Source organism: Mercenaria mercenaria, chromosome 13 (genome assembly GCF_021730395.1).
Source record: "Mercenaria mercenaria strain notata chromosome 13, MADL_Memer_1, whole genome shotgun sequence".
NCBI lineage: Eukaryota > Metazoa > Mollusca > Bivalvia > Venerida > Veneridae > Mercenaria > Mercenaria mercenaria.
Genome location: NC_069373.1, coordinates 14,082,251 through 14,101,585, shown reverse-complemented (window position 1 = coordinate 14,101,585; position 19,335 = coordinate 14,082,251). Strand labels below are relative to the sequence as shown.

The 19,335-nt window shown below is 35.0% G+C and overlaps 2 protein-coding genes across 2 annotated transcripts; one reads left to right on the top strand and one right to left on the bottom strand.

The window, feature by feature from the left end:
- Nucleotides 1–3,039: 3,039 nt before the first annotated feature.
- Nucleotides 3,040–14,740, top strand: LOC128547666 (pre-mRNA-splicing factor ATP-dependent RNA helicase DHX16-like). The gene is made up of 5 exons (XM_053520734.1): nt 3,040–3,122; nt 10,699–10,871; nt 12,287–12,450; nt 13,969–14,153; nt 14,585–14,740. Exons 1-5 carry the CDS (start codon nt 3,099–3,101, stop codon nt 14,738–14,740), a joined length of 702 nt encoding a protein of 233 aa, XP_053376709.1. The 5' UTR covers nt 3,040–3,098.
- Nucleotides 14,741–15,278: 538 nt separating this feature from the next.
- On the bottom strand, nt 15,279–18,465 carry LOC123525386 (zinc finger protein 862-like). Its single transcript, XM_045304400.2, has 3 exons — nt 18,239–18,465; nt 17,301–17,479; nt 15,279–16,933 (listed from the first exon to the last, which is right to left on the bottom strand). Exons 2-3 carry the CDS (start codon nt 17,436–17,438, stop codon nt 15,347–15,349), a joined length of 1,725 nt encoding a protein of 574 aa, XP_045160335.2. The 5' UTR covers nt 17,439–17,479; nt 18,239–18,465; the 3' UTR covers nt 15,279–15,346.
- Between the last annotated feature and the right edge of the window lie 870 nt (nt 18,466–19,335).

Genomic DNA, 19,335 nt, shown 5'->3' with positions numbered 1-19,335 from the left:
ACCATAGGTCACTGGTCAGGGAAGTATAAGGTGTAGTATCAATATCTATTTACTGTGGTCATAGGTCACTGGTCAGGAATTATCAGATGCTGTATTAAGGTCAATGTACTGTATAGGTAACTGGTCACGAAAGTCTTTGGTGCTATATTAACGTCTATTTACTGTAGCCGTAGATCACTGCTCACCTATTGTTTTAAGGTTTATGTACTGTGGCTATATGGGGTTGGTCAGGAAAGTATCAGATGCTGCTTCCAGGTCTATTTTCTGTGGCCATAGGTGACTAGTCCGGAAAGGCTTTGCTACTTTTTAAGGTCCATTTACTGTGGCTATATGTGACTAGTCAAGAAAGTCTTTGGTGCTATATTGACGTCTATTTACTGTGGCCATAAGTGACTGGCCAGGAAAGTCTTTGGTTCTGTCTGAAATCTATGTAATGAAGCCATAGGTGACTGGTCAAGAAAGTCTTAAGTGCTATATTGCCGTCTATTTTCTGTGGCCATAGGTCACTGGTCAGGAAAGTCTTTGCTACTGTTTTTGAGGTCACTGTGCTATGGCCATAGGTGACTTATCGGGAAAGTCTTTGTTACTGTATTTAAGGTCTATGTACTGTGGCCATAGGTCAGGAAAATCTTTGCAACTGTTTTAACGTCTATTTACTGTGGCCATAGTTGACTGATCAGATAAGTCTTCGCTACTGTTTTAAGATCTATTTACCATGGCCATAGGTCAATGGTCAGGAAAGTCTTTGCTACTGTTTTAATGTCTATGTACTGTGGCCATAGGTAAGGAAAGTCTTTGCAATGTTTTAAAGTCTATTTACTGTGGCCATAGATGGCTGATCAGATAAGTCTTTGCTACTGTTTTAAGATCTTTTTACCGTGGCCATAGGTCAATTGTCAGGAAAGTCTTTGCTACTGTTTTAATGTCTATGTACTGTGGCCATAGGTGACTTTTCAGGAAAGTCTTTGCTCTTGTTTTAAGGTCTATTTACTGTGGCCATATGTGACTGGTAAGGAAAGACTTTGCTACTGTTTTAACGTCTATTTACTGTGGCCATAGTGACTGATCAGATAAGTCTTTGCTACTGTTTTAAGATCTATTTACCATGACCATAGGTCAATGGTCAGAAAAGTCTTTGCTACTGTTTTAATGTCTATGTACTGTGGCCATAGGTGACTTGTGATGAAAGTCTTTGTACTTTAGCATAGGTCACTGGACGTTAAAGTCTTTTCTAATTTTTTAATGTATATTTACTCTGGCCGGTCAGGAAAGTCTTTGCAAATGTATTTAGGTCTTTCTGCTGCGGCCATAGGTCACTGGTCGAGAAAGTCTTGTGCTATATTGTCGTCTATTTACTGTGGTGAGGAAAGTTTTTGCTACTGTTCTAAGGTCTATGTACTGTGGCCATAAGTGAATTATATATGTGACTTGACAGGAAAGTCTTTGCTACTATTTTTAAGGTCTTTGTACTGTGGCCATAAGTCACTGGTCGGGAAAGTCTTTTCTACTGTTTTAGGGTATATTTATTGACGTCATAGGTAAATGGTAAGTAGAGTCTTTGTTGCTATATTATTGTATATTTACTCTGGCCATAGATGACTGGACAGGAAAGTCCTTTGTGCTATATATTACTTAGGCCATAGTTCAATGGTCAGGAAAGTTTTAGTTACTGTTTTAAGGTCTATATACTGAGGCCATAGGTCACTGGACAGGGAAGTTTTTGCTACTGTTTTAAGGTCTATGTACTGTGGCTATAGGTGAATTTTCAGGAAAGACTTTGCTACTGTTTTAAGGTCAATGTACACTGCCATAACTGACAGGTCAGTAAAGTCTTTGCTACTGTTTTAAGGTCTACATACTGTGGCCATAGGTCAATGGTCAGAAAAGTCTTTGCTACTGTTTTAATGTCTATGTACTGTGGCCATAGGTGACTTGTGATGAAAGTCTTTGCTCTTGTTTTAAGGTCTATTTACTACGGCCATATGTGACTGGTAAGAAAAGTCTTTGCTATTGTTTTAAGGTATATGTTCTGAGGACGGATTACACCAAACCGGAAGTGATTACTCAGTGTTACATGTGAAGTAGTCCAAAATGTAGTTCCATGCTATGGATGAAATCTGGTATAATGAGTGACATGAGGAGGTGACAGTTAAATTTTTTGCTTATGTTTATTGCTTATTGTATTGAGAATAGATCTAGACCATTTTCATTGTAAATTTCCTGGAATAGGTTTTATTCTTTGCGAAAAATGTCTACCTACGCGTAATTGCTAAACGGCTGTTTTCATGGGGGCATTTTTAGAGGGTGATGTTTCTCAGAACAGATTATTTTTCTTATATACAACATAACATGTCAATATTTTTCTATTTTTGATAAGAAGACATGTTATACTAAATGACCATATATGGTTTTCATATCATTGAAATGCTCTGAAGTGCTGAAAATGAGGTCTGAATGTTTTGTTATTAATTATGAAATAAATAAGGAATTGAATTGGTAGAATGTAACCTTTATAGAATAAGGCATGAAGGGGGCAATTAGCCGGATATGCCTCCGTGGTCCACTCGGATGTAGTCCATATCGTGCAATTTTCCCGCCTAGTAAAGGCCATTTTCATGCCAGATATAAGCTTTATTGATGCTCGATTGTAAAAAGGAATGTCCGCAGATGATTTTAAGCTACGTTATATGCTTCAAAGTTGATTGGAAGCTGTCTTGCAAAATGAAAGTGAAAGTATGTATTTCCTGATGTCTACCTACGCAGTATGAGCGTTTTCATCACGTGTCTCAGTCACGTGACCATGGTTTCACTGCATTATGGTCAACCCCATATTTTTTGGGTATATTTTGATTGCCTAAAGACAGACCTTCAAGACAAGGGTAGTCTCGCAGGAAGTCAAAGGCTAGAAATCTTGATAAAAATATGTTATAAATTGATAATTTTATATGGAAAATAGTAGGCGGAGGCATTTAATACCTTCATACCTAAAGAACAGCTAAATTTAGTGTGTTATAACCTGTAAATGGCGTATTACTTCCAAGGGAAGTCACTCTATTTGATTACAGTTGACGGTTGGCGGTTTTTTCGCAGCTGAAATCATGACCGGTGAGACACGGAAACGGGTAAGGACAAAGATTCGAAGGGAAAGTAATGTTTCAAGAACGCAGCTCTTTCAAAATTCATTCATGATAGATACGGATACACAAATGTATAAAGTACTAAGAGTATGTGAACAAATAAAGAGATACAGTGCTTTTGGGTATAGCTCGGGGGAATGTGGGACTTTATGTACCAGTCCACTTATGTACCAGCCCTTTATGTACCACTTTATGAGACTTTATGTACCACATACAAAATAAAATAAAATTTAAAAAAATCCAGCATTAATTGATCTCTATGAATTGTTCCTTATTCCAATTTTGTGAAATGCATTGTTAAACTGTTTAATCACTTTAAATATTTAATTTAAGTCAATTTAAAATGTTGGCCCATATTGTTGATTTAATCAACAATTTCACAGTAAATTACAACCAAATTATCACCTATTATCACCTATGCACAATAGGTATATAGAAAGTATAGCTACTATATAATATATGTGGTACATTAAGTCTCAAAGTGGTACATAAAGTACCTGGTACATAAATGAACTGGTACATAAAGGGTCGCACCCGCTCGGGGTATAGGGGATAGGTTGATAAATTTTGCATTTAGACTTGAATTATTGTATAAATTTTCATATCATTCTTTTACTGGCATGCAGACGGATATTCTGACATACATTTTAAATGATTGCTTGTCGTGTTATTTTTCATATGTTATCAAATAAAAATCGAGGCTATCCTTTACTGACTAAATGAGTGTGTATGTAAAAAACATCAATGAATGAAAAGTATTTGATAGAAATTTAAAAAGCTGAATGTTTTTGAAAAGAGAATACATTATTATTCTGATTTATAGTAAAAAAAATATTGGGAAGTTTGTTTAGATGTGGATTTTAAACTAATAATGGAAAAAATGACCAAAGCTATATTGTACACCCACAGGGGGTTCGGGTCATGCCTAGGTCCAGGCCCTATTCTTATTGGGTAGGGCCTGGACCTAGGCATGAGCCGAACCCCTGTGCCCTAAACCACGACGTACGTAAACAATAGCATGGAGAGAAAAATCACATGAATTTCTATTAAATGCTGAATGTTTTGAAAAGAATAGATAATCTACTATCTAGCTGTTTTCTGTCTGATATACAGAAAAAAAACTACTAAATTTTGTTTCTTTGAATTAGAATGCAAGAAAAATTAGTTAGCTATCCGCTATACCCTAAAGCACTGTAAAGGGAAGGGAAACAGGCTGATTCGGACCACAGGTGGCAGTAACGTACTTAGGATACATGGGTCCATTAGCCATATGCACTTAAATTTATTACAATTATAATGTTTTCTTAGGAAAAAAATGACAACAAAACATTTTGAAAAAATTTTTGCTCCTGTGACAATGAGCCATTTGACGTGTTGTGACAGTTCATTTTTTTGTAGTTATATCGACATAAGATATCGATTATGAAATTCAGCATTTTGAGTTATGTGAATTCAGAAATACGAAAAGGTTAAATGCCATGTAGTTTTATAATGCTATACCATACTGTAAGGTAAGGTGTACCTTGCACAGTGTAAGCCGCATACTGCCACAACCTACCCCAGATTCGGGGTAAGTTGTGATGTTTTACAGGCCATGTTTACACTAGCAGTATTCTTAAACTAAAGACTGTATCCGCTATTCAGGGATCGAATTTAACTTTTTTTCCAACTAGCAAATTTTTGCTAGTTCCATTTTTTTCCACTAGCAAAATGATGGGTTCCACTAGCAATTATTTAAAAGCTGTTTACGTGCTAAATTCAAGTTGTTTTGTTGTTGTTTGGTTACATATAAAAGTTCACAGTTCGGACAGGCTTGGGACTTTCTGGTTTTGAAAGTATGATACAAACCAAAGTACTCAATGATTCTTTGGACTTTTGGCTTGACGTTGATCTTTTAAGTTTTTCTCAGGTCACAGTTGGTAGTGTTGCTAGCATTTTTGAGCTCCGCGGGCTTTTTTGCACCAAGAAACATGTTATTTCCTCTCCATTTTCACAGAACTTTGCAAATTACAGACGTCCAGAATGAAAACAAATATTGCCTAGACGCTTACTTACATATCCGATAATTACTTTTGTATAAAGGGACAAGCGTCTAGAAGCAGTCACGTGATTATCGGTAATTTAACTGCCCGAAAGGAGTTTTTAAAGAGAAAAGGACAGTTTGAGCGAATTCCCCGATTTTCGAATGTGATCGCAAAAATATTCGAGTGCCATGATTTTCTACTCGCATTTTTTTATTCTTACTCGAATTTTGCGAGTTAGCGACCGTTAAATTCGATCCCTGGCTATTGTTACATTTCATTTTTTAACGGAAATATTATTTCATGTAAACATGGTCTTAATGTACTGATAAACTGAAACAGCGCTCGAGAACAAGGCAAAATATGAAAAATGGCACATTCAACCTGAGATCGGTCTCCCTTATACCCCAGTCACATGTACGGCGCGGATAGCTATGTCTAGCCATGGATAGAAATGGCTCAGGTACAGATCGATACGGATTACTACTTACCCTTACGAAATGGTCAAAAAGCTGCGAACATGCCGCGAACATACCTATTCGCAGGAAGTATTCGCAGGATATTGGCTGCTACCGCGATCATGCCGCGATTGGTTTGATACTAGTTCGCGAGATATTCGCTGGAAGACCAATGATCGCGGCATGTTCGCGAGAAGAACTTAGAAGATTATAATCTTTTGGTAAACTGTTACTGAAGAGCTTTTATAAGAGCAGGTAATTGTAGATCAATTAATTTGTAACATTATCCTGTAAGGTCACAGTACGAGTCTGATAAGTTAATTACAACCAGATATTTTGGACATGTTTAGAAGGAAATCTGTGTGCATTACAGACAGTTTTCATAAGTGATTCTTAGAGGCTAATAGGAATACACAAATGTATATACTTCTTTGTGGTAAGTCAGAAAATTTATGTTTAATATCTATACTTATATATCTCAGTAAACATAAGGAATTTTGAAAATGAAATAGATATGCTTAACCTTTTGCAGAGCTGTATATCAGATTATCTAAAAAGAAATATAAAACTAGCTTATTTTGACAATTTCTTAGCTTCATAAGTCTGATAATTAACATGTAAAACAATGACAGATTTGTAGTAATACATGTAACTTATAAGTAGTGTGAAGAAAAACATTGGGATGAAATGAATACATATGCACTCAGACACTGTTATTGAAATGACAAGTAACAGTTAAAATTCAAATATATATATATATTTTATCATTAAAACTTTGTTTAAAATGCTCCAAATATGATATGAAAAAGTTCAGACATTGACAATTTGAATTTGTTACAACTTCAGTCAGTGTTGAAGTTTATTCAATAAATTTATATCCCTGATTCCTACTAATTTATTTGTTTTTGCACTTTTTCTGTACATGCTTTTTTGTACACAAATTTAATTTCTGTAGAGATGGTTTTCAGCTAGTTCGCAGGATGTTCGCAGCAACTTGTACGCGGGAAGTTCACAGCTACGTGTTCGCGGGAAGTTCGCGGCAAAATTAATTTGCGTGTGAAAAGTGAACACCAAACGAACATCCCGCAAACTATTATAGCAACTGTATCAAAAGTGTTCGCTGGATATTCGCGGCATGATCGCAGCAAGTGTTCGCGGCAAACTATAATATTTCCGTAAGGGTATCTATCCGTGGCTAGACGTAGCTATCCGCACCGTATGTGTGACTGGGGTATTATGAGAATTTTCCTTCCTGTTAAGTCTGCAGATAAAATTTGAGAAAAAGATATAGTCAGTTATAGGCAACAAAAAAAAATGCGAAATTAGGAGTGAGGAAGGTTTTGTCCGCACTGCTACCTGTAAATGCGACATTATGTTACTTGTGAAATACATTTTCAGTTTTTAATTCGTTTGTTCGGACACCAAAGATTAATTTACGAAAATATATGGAATATTTATGATTCTCAGGTAAAAACTTTAACGTGCAATTCTATACCGTACTGTTTATACAAAACAAGCATGTTTATTTTATCTTTCGAATAATGAATATTACTGTTATTACATTATGTAATTCCAAAACCGTTTATAAATGTTAAAAAATGTAAATAAAATGAAAGAATAGATGCGAGTTAAGACATTTGTAATCAGTTACTATAAATATAACGGCCTTTTTATGTGGCGTACTTCTGTAGATGCGCCGTTTTATAGGGCCTACATTGCAAATTTTGGCATAAAGCTCCCCTAAAACATGAATTTACGCCATGATATATATTTTCGTTTGTAACTTGATACACCATTCTCGCGTTAAGCAGGTGAAAAGTCAACGGAATGATTTTAAGAGAAAGAAAATGAACATGAAAGTGAACGTCCGAGTTCGAAACCGAATTCACACGTCAGTTTACTCGAATGTTTGAAGAAACTAAAGAATAACTGGCCAAAACCACATTATCATCAGGAGCGTGAATGATCTGCAGCTCTTACTGAATATATCGCTTCTATAAACACGTTGAACTTCAATGAAAATAAGTAGTTTTTCTTACCTCACCATGCATACAGAATGTTGACAAAATCAACAGGAAATGCCAGTAATGGAATGTACAATATACCATGTATGTAGCGTACCTGCCGTAAATGCGACGTATACATTAGGCACAGTGTTAGGGCAAAATGGTAATATCTAGGGCGGAAATTTGCCGTGATTATAGAACAAACATCAAAGAAAGAGACAATAATGATTGATTATCTGTAAGAATTTTTACGGCAATTGTCTCTTCTAGAAATATTTTGTAATATTCGATACAAATGTTTTCTTTCAAGATTTTCTTTGTTGTTCATGGTTTTGTAAATTTATTTGTTATCATATTCAATTTTGAGGTATTGCCAATTGCTGCATTAGTGTAAAAACATTAGTTTTAGTATTGCCATAGTATCAGTTAAAACCTGTAATAAATCGCTACATTTTATTGTCAAAAAAAGATAGTACCGACTCACCGCGACAAAGTATTTCTTTGATGTTCAAAATATTTTGGAACCACATATTTGCATTATTTGGATATGTATGCTAAATTTTAAAACAAAAATAAACTAGTTTGTCATTGTGCATCTTCAGTTTGATTTCATGTTAATACTACCGAAAATCCCAAATAATTTGAGAATGAGTGTAGAAAGCCATTGAACGGTTCAACCCTTTTCTGTTCTAAACATTGCATTAAAACAAAATTTTTTTGGACTTCAAAAATTATGCATCATTAAAATCTGAAAAAGGGAAGTAATTCTAACAAAACTGAAGGCAACAGAGTTATTTCTATCTTAATATACATCATATGTTATGCTTAATAAATGGACCAAGTTTGAAAGAAATATCTTCATTATTTTTCAAGACATATTAGTTTTTATGTCGAAAGCCCGATTGGGCAGTGTAATCAGCCTGGAAAAGAAATGACTTGATGAATTATAGTAAATCAAAGGCAGACCAGATTTCTTACTATCACATATAACAATAATTCGGGCACAGTTACAAGTATACTTGATAATTAACAGTAGAATTTAGAAGACAATGTGTTTAATGTAATATGCATTATCATGTTAATATTTATCATATTAGTAGCTCACATCTTACAACAGACAACCACAAAACTATCCTGTCATGGCTTTCCAGAAATCAATTAACACAGCTGATTATTATTAATTGCTTCCTGTATATGTTACAGTATTCTTGAACACAAAGTTTGAAATAAATGTAATGATCATCATGGGCGTTACCAGGGGGGATGCGATGGGTGAGATCGCACTCCCCGTTTTCGGCAAAGCTTGCATTTTTCGTTACACTAAAATACCCTTGAATGTCCATTCTTTGATTTTTTCGGTTCGCTATGCTCGCCAACTTACATTATGTTTAGTAATATTGATGTTGTAACGTTTGTCATCTGTTGATGACAATCTATATCTCAAAAATAGGTGGGCTGGTGGTCTAGTGGTAACAAGCTTGACTGTCAGTCCAGAGGTCCGGGGTTCTAATCATGGTCCAGGCACTGGAAATTTCTGAGATGTTTTTGAGTGTCTCCCACCTAACTAGAGGCCTGTACTGGTTCTTCCCAAGAAAGATGGCTTCGTGTGTATCTGTGTTATACACTGGGCACTTTAAAGAACCAGACTGTCTATTCACAAGAGCTAGGCTAAGTTAGCCGGACACGTCTTTATCTAAAACGTTCTCTCTGTCTGTTCTGGGGGCTTTATCTCACTCTGTCCCTCTGGTCAGATCGCTCTGTGTCTGTGCTAGTAGAGGATGAATTTCGCGCCCTGTATGGCTGCATTTGCTATATGTAAAGCGTCTTTGAATGTGTTCATCATGAAAAGGGCGCTATATAAATCTGGTATAATAATAATAATAATATATAGATTTCGTATTTTCACAGTGTGAGTGATGAGATATAAAAACATTTAACTGATAGAATACAGTATTTCATTAGTAAGCATAAAATAAATGTAATTATTCTTTGTATCAAAGCATTACTTTTATGCAAAAATGATTATGTATGTTTAATATTATATAGATATATATATAATTTATATATATAATATAATATTTATTATATATATATATTATATATTATTTTATAAAATATTATATAAATATATATATTATATTATATATATATATATATATAATACCTTTTCACAATATTTAGTGGAATGAAATATATAAAAAAGACAGTTTAAGTTTACATCAGTTTTTTTATAATGGTACAATATAAACCTTGTTTCATAAACTACAATGACCTTATTCTATGCACATCGCACCTGTCAAATATTTCTTTAAAAAGTAGTGTGTCTTTCTTGATATTACTTTTGTATCATTTTCATTATCTTAACTTTTAAAATAAAGATTGTAGTTTAAAATGTTACTGTACATATTCGCTTATAAAATGAATTTTTAGGGGTCATATTTCCAGTCTAAAGAGTGGGACGCGTCTTATAAGCCCATACAACAAGGAAATTAAAAGAAAATCTTAAAAAAAATTTTAATTTACAGCTCAGTACATCTTTATTTCTGTCACTGCAAACCACTTCTTTTGTTTTTCGGCAGCCATTAAATTTGCATAGTGGTGATAAAATCTGTATAATTATTATGTATAAAAAAGGATTTTAAAACATTCTGTTTAGTTTTACGTTTTATAAAACAAGTCTGCAAATTCTTGAATAAACTTGGTAAATAATGCCAATCTTTCCTAGACATATTTTTGCCGAATCTTAGTCATTCAGATGCATTTTTCATACTTAAAAATACATTTAAAATACTTTATTTATTTTGTTTTGAGTAACATCGGCAAATGTCGTCAGAATTTCAGCTATTCTGTAGAAGTAAATTCTCCGTTTCTAATTCATTTCACTTACGTTTAACTGTTACTAAAGTGCACTTATTCAACCTGTATGCAGATCATCTGTGGAAATATTTCTGTTCAAATTCTTTATTTGCAATTTCATTGTCCTGTTATACAAGTGCTCATATGAGTTTTTATTTACATTTATTGAAAGAAGACAGTATTCCATATATTAATACCCTAAATATTTCATCTCGAATAGGCTCATGAAGAAGCACAGAAAAGACTGCATTTGGAAACAGAGGACCGTAAGAAGATTGTACCAGAGATACGAAAGAAGTCACGTCGAGATTATTTAAAGAAACGTCATGTTGTCAAATTGGAAGAATTGGAGGCTGATGTTCATGATGAGGAATATTTATTTGGAGATCAAAAGTGAGTTTGTTTACTAGATTTATATAATTTTGAAAGAGATAATGTCCTGATGTTGGATTACACATGCATATGTATGGAAATTACAGTATGTTAGTTCAGAAACAGCAGTGAATGTAGCACACTGTAATACCTTATTTGTACTAGGTAATATACTTTGCTGTAAGGTACATAGTGTGTTATAACAAAATGTAGGTCTTAATTCTTAAAAACCTAAAAGATTGTTTGAGGCTTAACTGATATCTGTTGGTATGTTTCATGATTCTACCCTCATTTTTATGCCATCAAAATGACATTTATGGTTGTCAAAGACATTGTTTTTTTTATGATCGCACGATGTCTTGCGTCTGTCTGTCGTCTGTCTGTCTGTCAACATTTAGCTCATGTATGCAATAGAGGCTGTATTTTTATGCCCCCGGCATCTACTGATGCGGGAGGCATATATTGATTGTCCGTCCATTCGTTTATCCGTCCATCCATCCATCCATCCGTACGAGGTTAACCAAATGGGACCATTTTGTCTAGCATCAATACCCCTTACTAGAATGACTTGATACTAATGCTTGCCTTGATCAAATCTAGGTCGATTTTGAATGTGGGTCATATTGGGTCAAAAAGTAGCTCTCTAGATCAAATTGAAGAAAAACCTTGTGTATGCGATAGAGGCTGTATTTTTCGATTGATCTTTTTATGCCATTGGTCAGAATGATTACTTTGATGATATCTAGGTCAAGTTCGAATATGGGTCATTGCGGGTCAGAAACCAGGTCTATAGATGAAATCAGAGGAAAACATTGTGTATGCCATAGAAGCTGTTTTTTTTTTTCAATTGATCTTCATGAAAGTATGTCAGAATGATTGCCTTGATGATATCTAGGTCAGGTTGGAATATAGGCAATCATAGATCAAAAACAGATTACTGGGTCAAATCAAAGAAAAACCTTGTGTATGCGATAGAGATTATATTTTTCAATTGGTCTTCATGATATTTGGTCAGAATGATTGCCTTGATAAAATCTAGGTCGATTGAATATGGGTCAACTTAGCTCAAAAAATGAGATCACTAGGTCAAATCAAAGAAAAACCTTGTGTATGCAATAGGGACTGTATTTTTGAATTGATCTTCATGAAATTTGGTCAGAATGTTTACCTTTATAAAATCTAGGTCAAGTTTGAATATGGGTTATCTTGGGTCAAAAACTAGATCACTGGGTCATATCTAAAAAAATACTTGTTTAAACCTGAGGAGACCACATTTTTTGGTCCAATCTTAATGAAAATTGGCCAGAATATTTGTTTCATGAAATCACTAGGTCAAATATGTTTACACTGTTATGGTGTGTTTCTCAGGTGAGTGACCTAGGGCCATCTTGGCCCTCTTGTTTATGCAGTCATTAATTTGTGAAATGTATCTTCAGACTCACAGAGAAGGAGAAACATGAGCTGGAGTACAAGAAGAAAGTGCTGAAGTTAGCGAAGGAACACAAGTCAGCTGGCGATAAGGAGAAGGTCAACAGATACTTTATACCAAAGGAAGATGATAAACCCTCTGATAAATACTTCAAGGAAGAGGGACCCGAAGGTAATCTTGTAATATTTGCATTTTGTGAAAGATGTAACATGTATCATTAACCCTTTGCCTGCTGGCGGCAGTAATTCTGCCTTTGCGACCAGTGCAGACCAAGATCAGCCTGCACATCCGTGCAGTCTGATCATGGTCTGCACTGTTCGCTATTCAGTCAGTAAATTTTCAGTAAACACCCCTTCGAATAATAAATGGTATTGCCCAAATTGAATGATGGACTAGTCCATTATAGAAATTTAGCAGGCTAAGGGTTAAACCTTTACCTTTATTGCTGATTTTGTAGACTACCATGAAATCATTTTATTTAGTGGGCATGATTTCATGGTTTTGGTCAAAATGACAATTGCCTTGGGATATAAATTCATGGATTTCAACTTTTGAACATATTAAAATGAATGGGAATTTTACTTGTTTGTTGGGATTAAATTTGTGGATTGACTCAAATGCGAAGTCCACAAAAATTAGTCCCCCAAGAATATTAATGATTTCACAGTACCTTTACATCTAGAATTTCGATCCCCAGAATGGTTGCCACTATTGTCAATGAAAATGAAATATTTAAAAATTTTGGAACTATCTGAATGCATGATAGATAATGTTGGAAATTATATCCAAAATGTACATCAGTACATCAGTGAAGATACAGATGTATACAGGGCACTCGTTTGGCCATTTTTGGGGCCGAATATGGGTACCATTCCCCTCCTAAAATAATATGTTTTTCCCCCTTTCTCAGAAGAAAAATCCCCTGTTTGACACAAATAGATATTAACTCTTTCTTTTAATATTATATAGTGCCTCTGAGGAAGATTACTGTTGCAATATAATCACATCAGTTAGAAATGATTGAAAACAGTATAAATAAGTGTGAAAAGTAGTTACATATACATGGCTTAAACTTCCCCTTTTTATCTTAAAATGTCGAAAAATTCCCCTTCCTGAGGGTATGGGTACCTGTCCCCAAAAGTTGTCTAGTGCCCTGAGTATATAAATGTGTACAGATATGTATAAAAACATAAAAAATCTAAATATCCTAAAGAATTGACTTTTTTTCCAATATCAACATTATGATGACTTGATATGGAGAGTGATATCATTTAGCATGGTATTTAAAACTGATTTCGCATATTAACAGTATATAATTTATATTTTTACAAAATGAGCTGTGGCATGGGAAAACCAACATAGTGGCTTTGCGACCAGCATGGATCCAGACCAGCCTGCGCATCCGCGCAGTCTGGTCAAGCTCCATGCTGTTCGCTTTTAAAGCCTATTGGAGTTGGAGAAACTGTTAGCGAACAGCATGGATCCTGACCAGACTGCGCGGATGCGCAGGCTGGTCTGGATCCATGCTGGTCGCAAAGCCACTATGTTGGTTTTCTCATGGCACGGCTCAAATTATGATTGTGCAGCTCTTAAAAACATTGCACTGATGTTCTCTAAATGAAAGTTATTTTGATCTTATATTGAAACAAACAAATATCCTATCTACACTAAATATTTTATGTCTTTTAGGCCCTAGTTCTGAACGGTTGAAATGGGAGGAAGAGCATGTTGGGGCAGCACTTGCATCATTTGGGGCCAAAGATTCCAAACAGAAAGCCAAAGAGAAAAACAAAGTGAAAGAATACGATGTAATCATGGACAAGGAGATTGAATTTGTCCAAGCCTTACAGATGCCTGATACCATCACTGAAAAAGTTAGATTTTTAACTCATTATCATAGATAATAGTGCAATTAGTCATAAAATTGAGCCTATGGTATAAATTTACTGGCATTCATTGTTTGTCTCTCAAAAGACGCATGATCCACATTTATTCCGACATTGTTTGCATTATCAGGATTTCCCAAAATTATGTCCAAGAAAGCAAAATATATCACACAGTGGCATCCAAGTCTGTCTAGAAAAGGTTTTGATTATTTGGTATTTTCACTGTTTTTGTATTTCAGCATCAATGTTATGTTCTTAAAACTTTGAAAGATTTAATTTGTATATGTTCAAGGTTAAAACAGGGAACTGAATCGATACGGATTACTACATTTCTATCCGTGGCTAAACGTAGCTATCCGTGCCGCATGTGTGACTGGGATATAAGACTGTAAATATTGATGCTCCTGATAATTGAATAGACATTTTACAAATCAAGGGCTTCTTCATTGATACTGAGCCAGGGATGGCTCTGGAAATTTTTTAGCTGTCGCCAACACTTTCGCCATTTGGCAAAAGTTGGAGCCAAGGAGGAGCCACTGGAGCCAACATTGGTGCCAGAGGAAGATGGGAAATGAAAGTTCATTTTACCTGCGTTATAAACTACAAGAACAAAAACAAATACTAAAATTCAACTTCATTTATTTTCAGTTCTATTTTCAAGACTACAAAACAAATACAAAAATAACAAGCACAGATTAAAGACTATTTTGTAAAATGAGTGTTTCTCTTAACCATATCTGAAAGGTACTGGTACATGTCAGCTGTTTTACACAACACTTCACAAAGCACATTTAAAGACACTTGTACATGTAGGCTGTTGTTAAATAAAACTTAACAAAGCTCATACTTAAGTTCTAGTAGACTAGTAGCATACTAACATTTCTAGTACTTAATCATCATTTAACTGAAATTATCCTTATTGTATGTACACATGTTTTCATTGAATACTTAAGTACAAAAATACATGTTGAGCAGACTGAAAATTAACAAAACAACTATTTCAGCAAAAAATCTCCTATTCACTTGTTACATGTATATCAGTCTGTTTAAAAATAATGTTTATGTTTAACAGAGAAAACAATACAACAAATATGACAGTATTAAACATTTAGTAATTAAAATTCTTGTTTTTGTTTGTTATGGAACATCATCAGGTTTACCAGACTCAAGATTCACAGCATTTATTTCAAAATTCTTCTATTTTTCATCAATGCCCATTTCTTAAAGGCTCTATCATATGGGAAGTCCTTGACTTCAGGTCCCTCAATTGATATTCTAAGTAGTCTATCTAATGACTGCACAGACATTTTACTCCTTAAACATGTTTTTATTAAGTTCTGCCTGCTAAACCCTCTCTCACAATCTACTGTGGAGACAGGTGCTACCAAGAATCTACTTGCACACTCAGCAGTAACAGGATATACCTGTTTCTTTCTAATGGCTAAATTGGCTACATCCTTAGAGGTTCTAATAGATTTGTTTTTCTCTTGTACTAAGGACTGGACAAACTCTACAAATAACTGAATTTCCTCACCACTGTTCTCAAACCCTATCTGGTTCATATACTCTGCTGCTACGTCTACATCCCCTGGTTTAGAGCCTGCTTCTACAAGTGGGTTGAAAATATTACTCATAGCTGTCAAGACAGCACCATCTTCATTGTCAGAGAACCTTGCATTCAGACTACGAATGACACCATTTACAAACTGTTCACAAACACTACCTGCTTCTCTACGCTGTTTCTCACCATCTCTGATTGTGTGACCTTTATATTCAAATGTATACAAACCATCTTCCCCTACCTGTGGAACCTCAGGAACAGAGTCAGTAAATTCCTTAAGTCTCAAGCCTGACTTCTCGGACAGCAATCTCTCAAGAGAACTGATGGTGGACTGCAATTTTGGTGTCACCTCTGAATAATCTAGGTCTGACTCTTGATACATTTTAGATAGAACTGAGAGAGGTTTCAACACATCTGCCAAGAAATGGACCACATACAGAAATTTGTAGCATGTTATAGGTTTGTGCAGACTGAGTGACTTCCCTGATTTCTCTTCCAAGAATACTGACACTAGGCTACTAAAGTTTCTGATAAACGCATCTACTGAGCCTTCAAAGCTAAGCCAACGTGTGTGAAACACTTCCTTAAACTTGGAACTATGACCCTTACTAACTTTCTGCAACATCTCTAGCATGGCCATGTTCTTTGGGGAGAGGTGAAAATACTTATACACACTATTGAGGACTTCTTGTACTTTAACCATATATGGAATACAGTCTGCCCCTGAACAACAACTCAGCGCTAACCTATGAGCTATGCAATGTGTAGCAATTACACCCGGTACATCAGCTTTCAGTCTAGTGACTACACCAGTCTTGCTTCCTACCATAACTGATGCCCCATCAGTGCTTACACTACATAAGTTTGACAATTCTATCCCTTTTTTATTAAGCATGTCAAGTACTTTCATATAGATAGATTCTGCATTTGCCCTATGTAGACTGTCAACACCTAGAAAATATGTACAAGGTTCAACAACACCAAGAACATTTGTTTCTAATACACGGATATACATAATTATATTTTGGTGCACTGAAATGTCAGTACTTTCGTCAAACATCAAGCTGTAGTGTTTACTTAGTTTCACTTTCTCAATGATGTCATCTTCTATCACGGATGATATACATGACTGAAATTCAGCGACACTGGAGTGATGTTCATAGCTAGTGTGTTCATCAATCTTAAGGTCAGCAATCTGAGATACACCCTGAAAACCGAAGTGTATCCTAATTATAACACTTTTAGAATTTGAAGAATCAAAATGAGGAAATATTCCTAGTTGAAACAAAATTACAGTGGGTTATTTATCTATTTATTTTTATTTATCTATTTATTTATTTTTATATATCAAAGTCTAATGCGTTAATAGTTAATACATAGAAATATTAACAGAAGTCAACTTTCAATTACACATTTTTCTTTTTTTAACTAAGCTCTTAGTTGTGACTGATTCATGGGTTCGAGCCCAACCGTGCATTTTATACAATATTATTATGATACAAAATTATTTGGTAAGAAATCTTAGCCAATTCATTCTTCTGATTTTTTGGTTATTTAAAATTCTACTACTGTACCTGATACAACAGAAAATTGTTCAAATTTTCCATCATGGAACTTGGAAGATCTGATTTGGCCATAAAGTACACATTTGCCAGAGCACATTTCACCGCCCCTTCACTCTTACTAATGGAGGCCTGTCTAGCAACATCCATCTGGACTCGAAGCTTAGCAGCATCTGCAGCTGTCTTGTGGTCTAAATAGAAAACAAAAGTTGTTACCTTTCTGTTATAAATATCCATAAATATCCATAAAATAATCCAATCAACACTATCCACATTCAGATTACAAAAAACACATTCTGTTAAAATATTAAAAACAAAGCAAGTGCTCAAGAAAACTATATTTTTCAGAAAATCACTCCTTGTGGAACGCGGCTTAAAAAAATAAAAGAAAAAATTCATTGCATTCAAATGTACCTTTAGTTTTCACGTGTTTTGTGATTGATTCTCTCTTCAAGATATTGCACCCAGTTGTGAAAGAATTGTTGCACTGGCATTTCAGACACAAATCACAAAACATTGACTTAGTTTTTGCATCATATTTTAAGAAAGGAAAGTCTCTTTGCCAGGCTTCTTGAAATGATCTGTTCACAGGAGAATTAGAATTTTGAGAAGTTTTAAAAATTTTGGCTGGAGGAGTTGCACAGATCTCCTCAGCTTTACGTTTTTGAGATTTACAAGGAGTACTAGGACAAGAATCCATAGTGTCCATACTGTATAGTGAAATCACTATAATCAGGGAAACATTATATACAGGTTCATAAACAGAGTCATAATTAGTGATTATCACACACAAAACACGTTTTCAAACTTTCACTTTTGAAATTCATAAAGTGAATTAAGTAATTGGCAATTAATGTATTAATTACAATCAATCAAGCAATTATCAATAACGATAAACTGTTAAAATATTCCAACGAACAATTAAATCTGACTATCATCAAATATCATACCTCCTTTTGTAAATCCATAACACCGCCAACACCTTTATTGTACAGCAGTAATCTATTGTCAACTGTTTACATGATTGAAATTAATGACCTGCAGTTTACATGATTAAACACGTGTGTGCGATAATCAACACCAATCGGTGCTTGTCAAAACATTCGGCTGTCAAAAATTATCGATTAATCAACCTTGAACTTGGGAGCACATTTCGGGTCGCTTATATCATTTGGTTACGTCATCGAAAAAAGAAAATGTCTCGGCCCGATTATCGCTTTGTTGTCGCCACAGACTTTCGCCAACTGACCCAAATTAGAGCCAGATTTTGTAAATTGTCGCATTTGGCGCCATTGGCGACCGACAGCGCGACCCCTGCTGAGCTCACGAGTAATGGTTCAGCAAGAAGGTGTACTGATATGAGCTTGCTTCTCACTGCAAGTATAAAACAAAGAATGGTGGTCTCTTGTAGCAGTCTTTATGGGTGTGTTCGATTCGGGTAGAGTCGAGTGGATTTTTCACACTACCGCCAATCGAACGCGAGTAGTGCAACACTAGTGTCGAGGTCACAGGTCAAGAACGTGCTCCTCCCGCAATGGAGAGTGAAGTGCAAATGTGCGTACTGCTTTGATACAAATGGCGGTGTAGCAACGGAAAGCGAAAGGTTAGCACTGAGCACAAGTTGTACCGATTGTAAATAAAGTTTAACTTTTGCATCGAAGCTGATGTTGATAAACAATGCAAATTTATTGAATTAATGTGGATGCGTCCTTTTGATTAAAATCCTTTTGATTGATCATATTTACGCTCAACTCGACCTGACTCGAGCCTGTTGGCTACGACAATAAACTGCGCATGTTCTCTCTCTTGACCGAATTGAACGCACTCTATGTGTACGTACTCTGAAAGATAAGAATCTTGACTAAATACAAGTATACGATGCTATATACAGTGGAATTGTTTTTAACAATAAAGGTATTAGAACTGTTAAAATTCCTATATACTTTTAGTGAAAAGATGATGCAAGGGAATGGGATTTCATCAGTTTGATATTTGGTCAAATACACAAGGCTTTGGGTTGCATTATTGAAGGTGGAAAAACAAATGT

Bases quoted from the DNA above. Each gene is read 5' to 3' on its own strand.
- LOC128547666 (XM_053520734.1), top strand. From the start codon at position 3,099: ATGACCGGTGAGACACGGAAACGG. The intron at 3,123-10,698 runs GTAAGGACAAAG...CATCTCGAATAG, and splicing joins CCGGTGAGACACGGAAACGG to GCTCATGAAGAAGCACAGAA. The intron at 14,154-14,584 runs GTTAGATTTTTA...ATAATTGAATAG, and splicing joins CTGATACCATCACTGAAAAA to ACATTTTACAAATCAAGGGC.
- LOC123525386 (XM_045304400.2), bottom strand. From the start codon at position 17,438: ATGGATGTTGCTAGACAGGCCTCCATTAGTAAGAGTGAAGGGGCGGTG. The intron at 16,934-17,300 runs GTACAGTAGTAG...TTCGGTTTTCAG, and splicing joins ACAATTTTCTGTTGTATCAG to GGTGTATCTCAGATTGCTGA.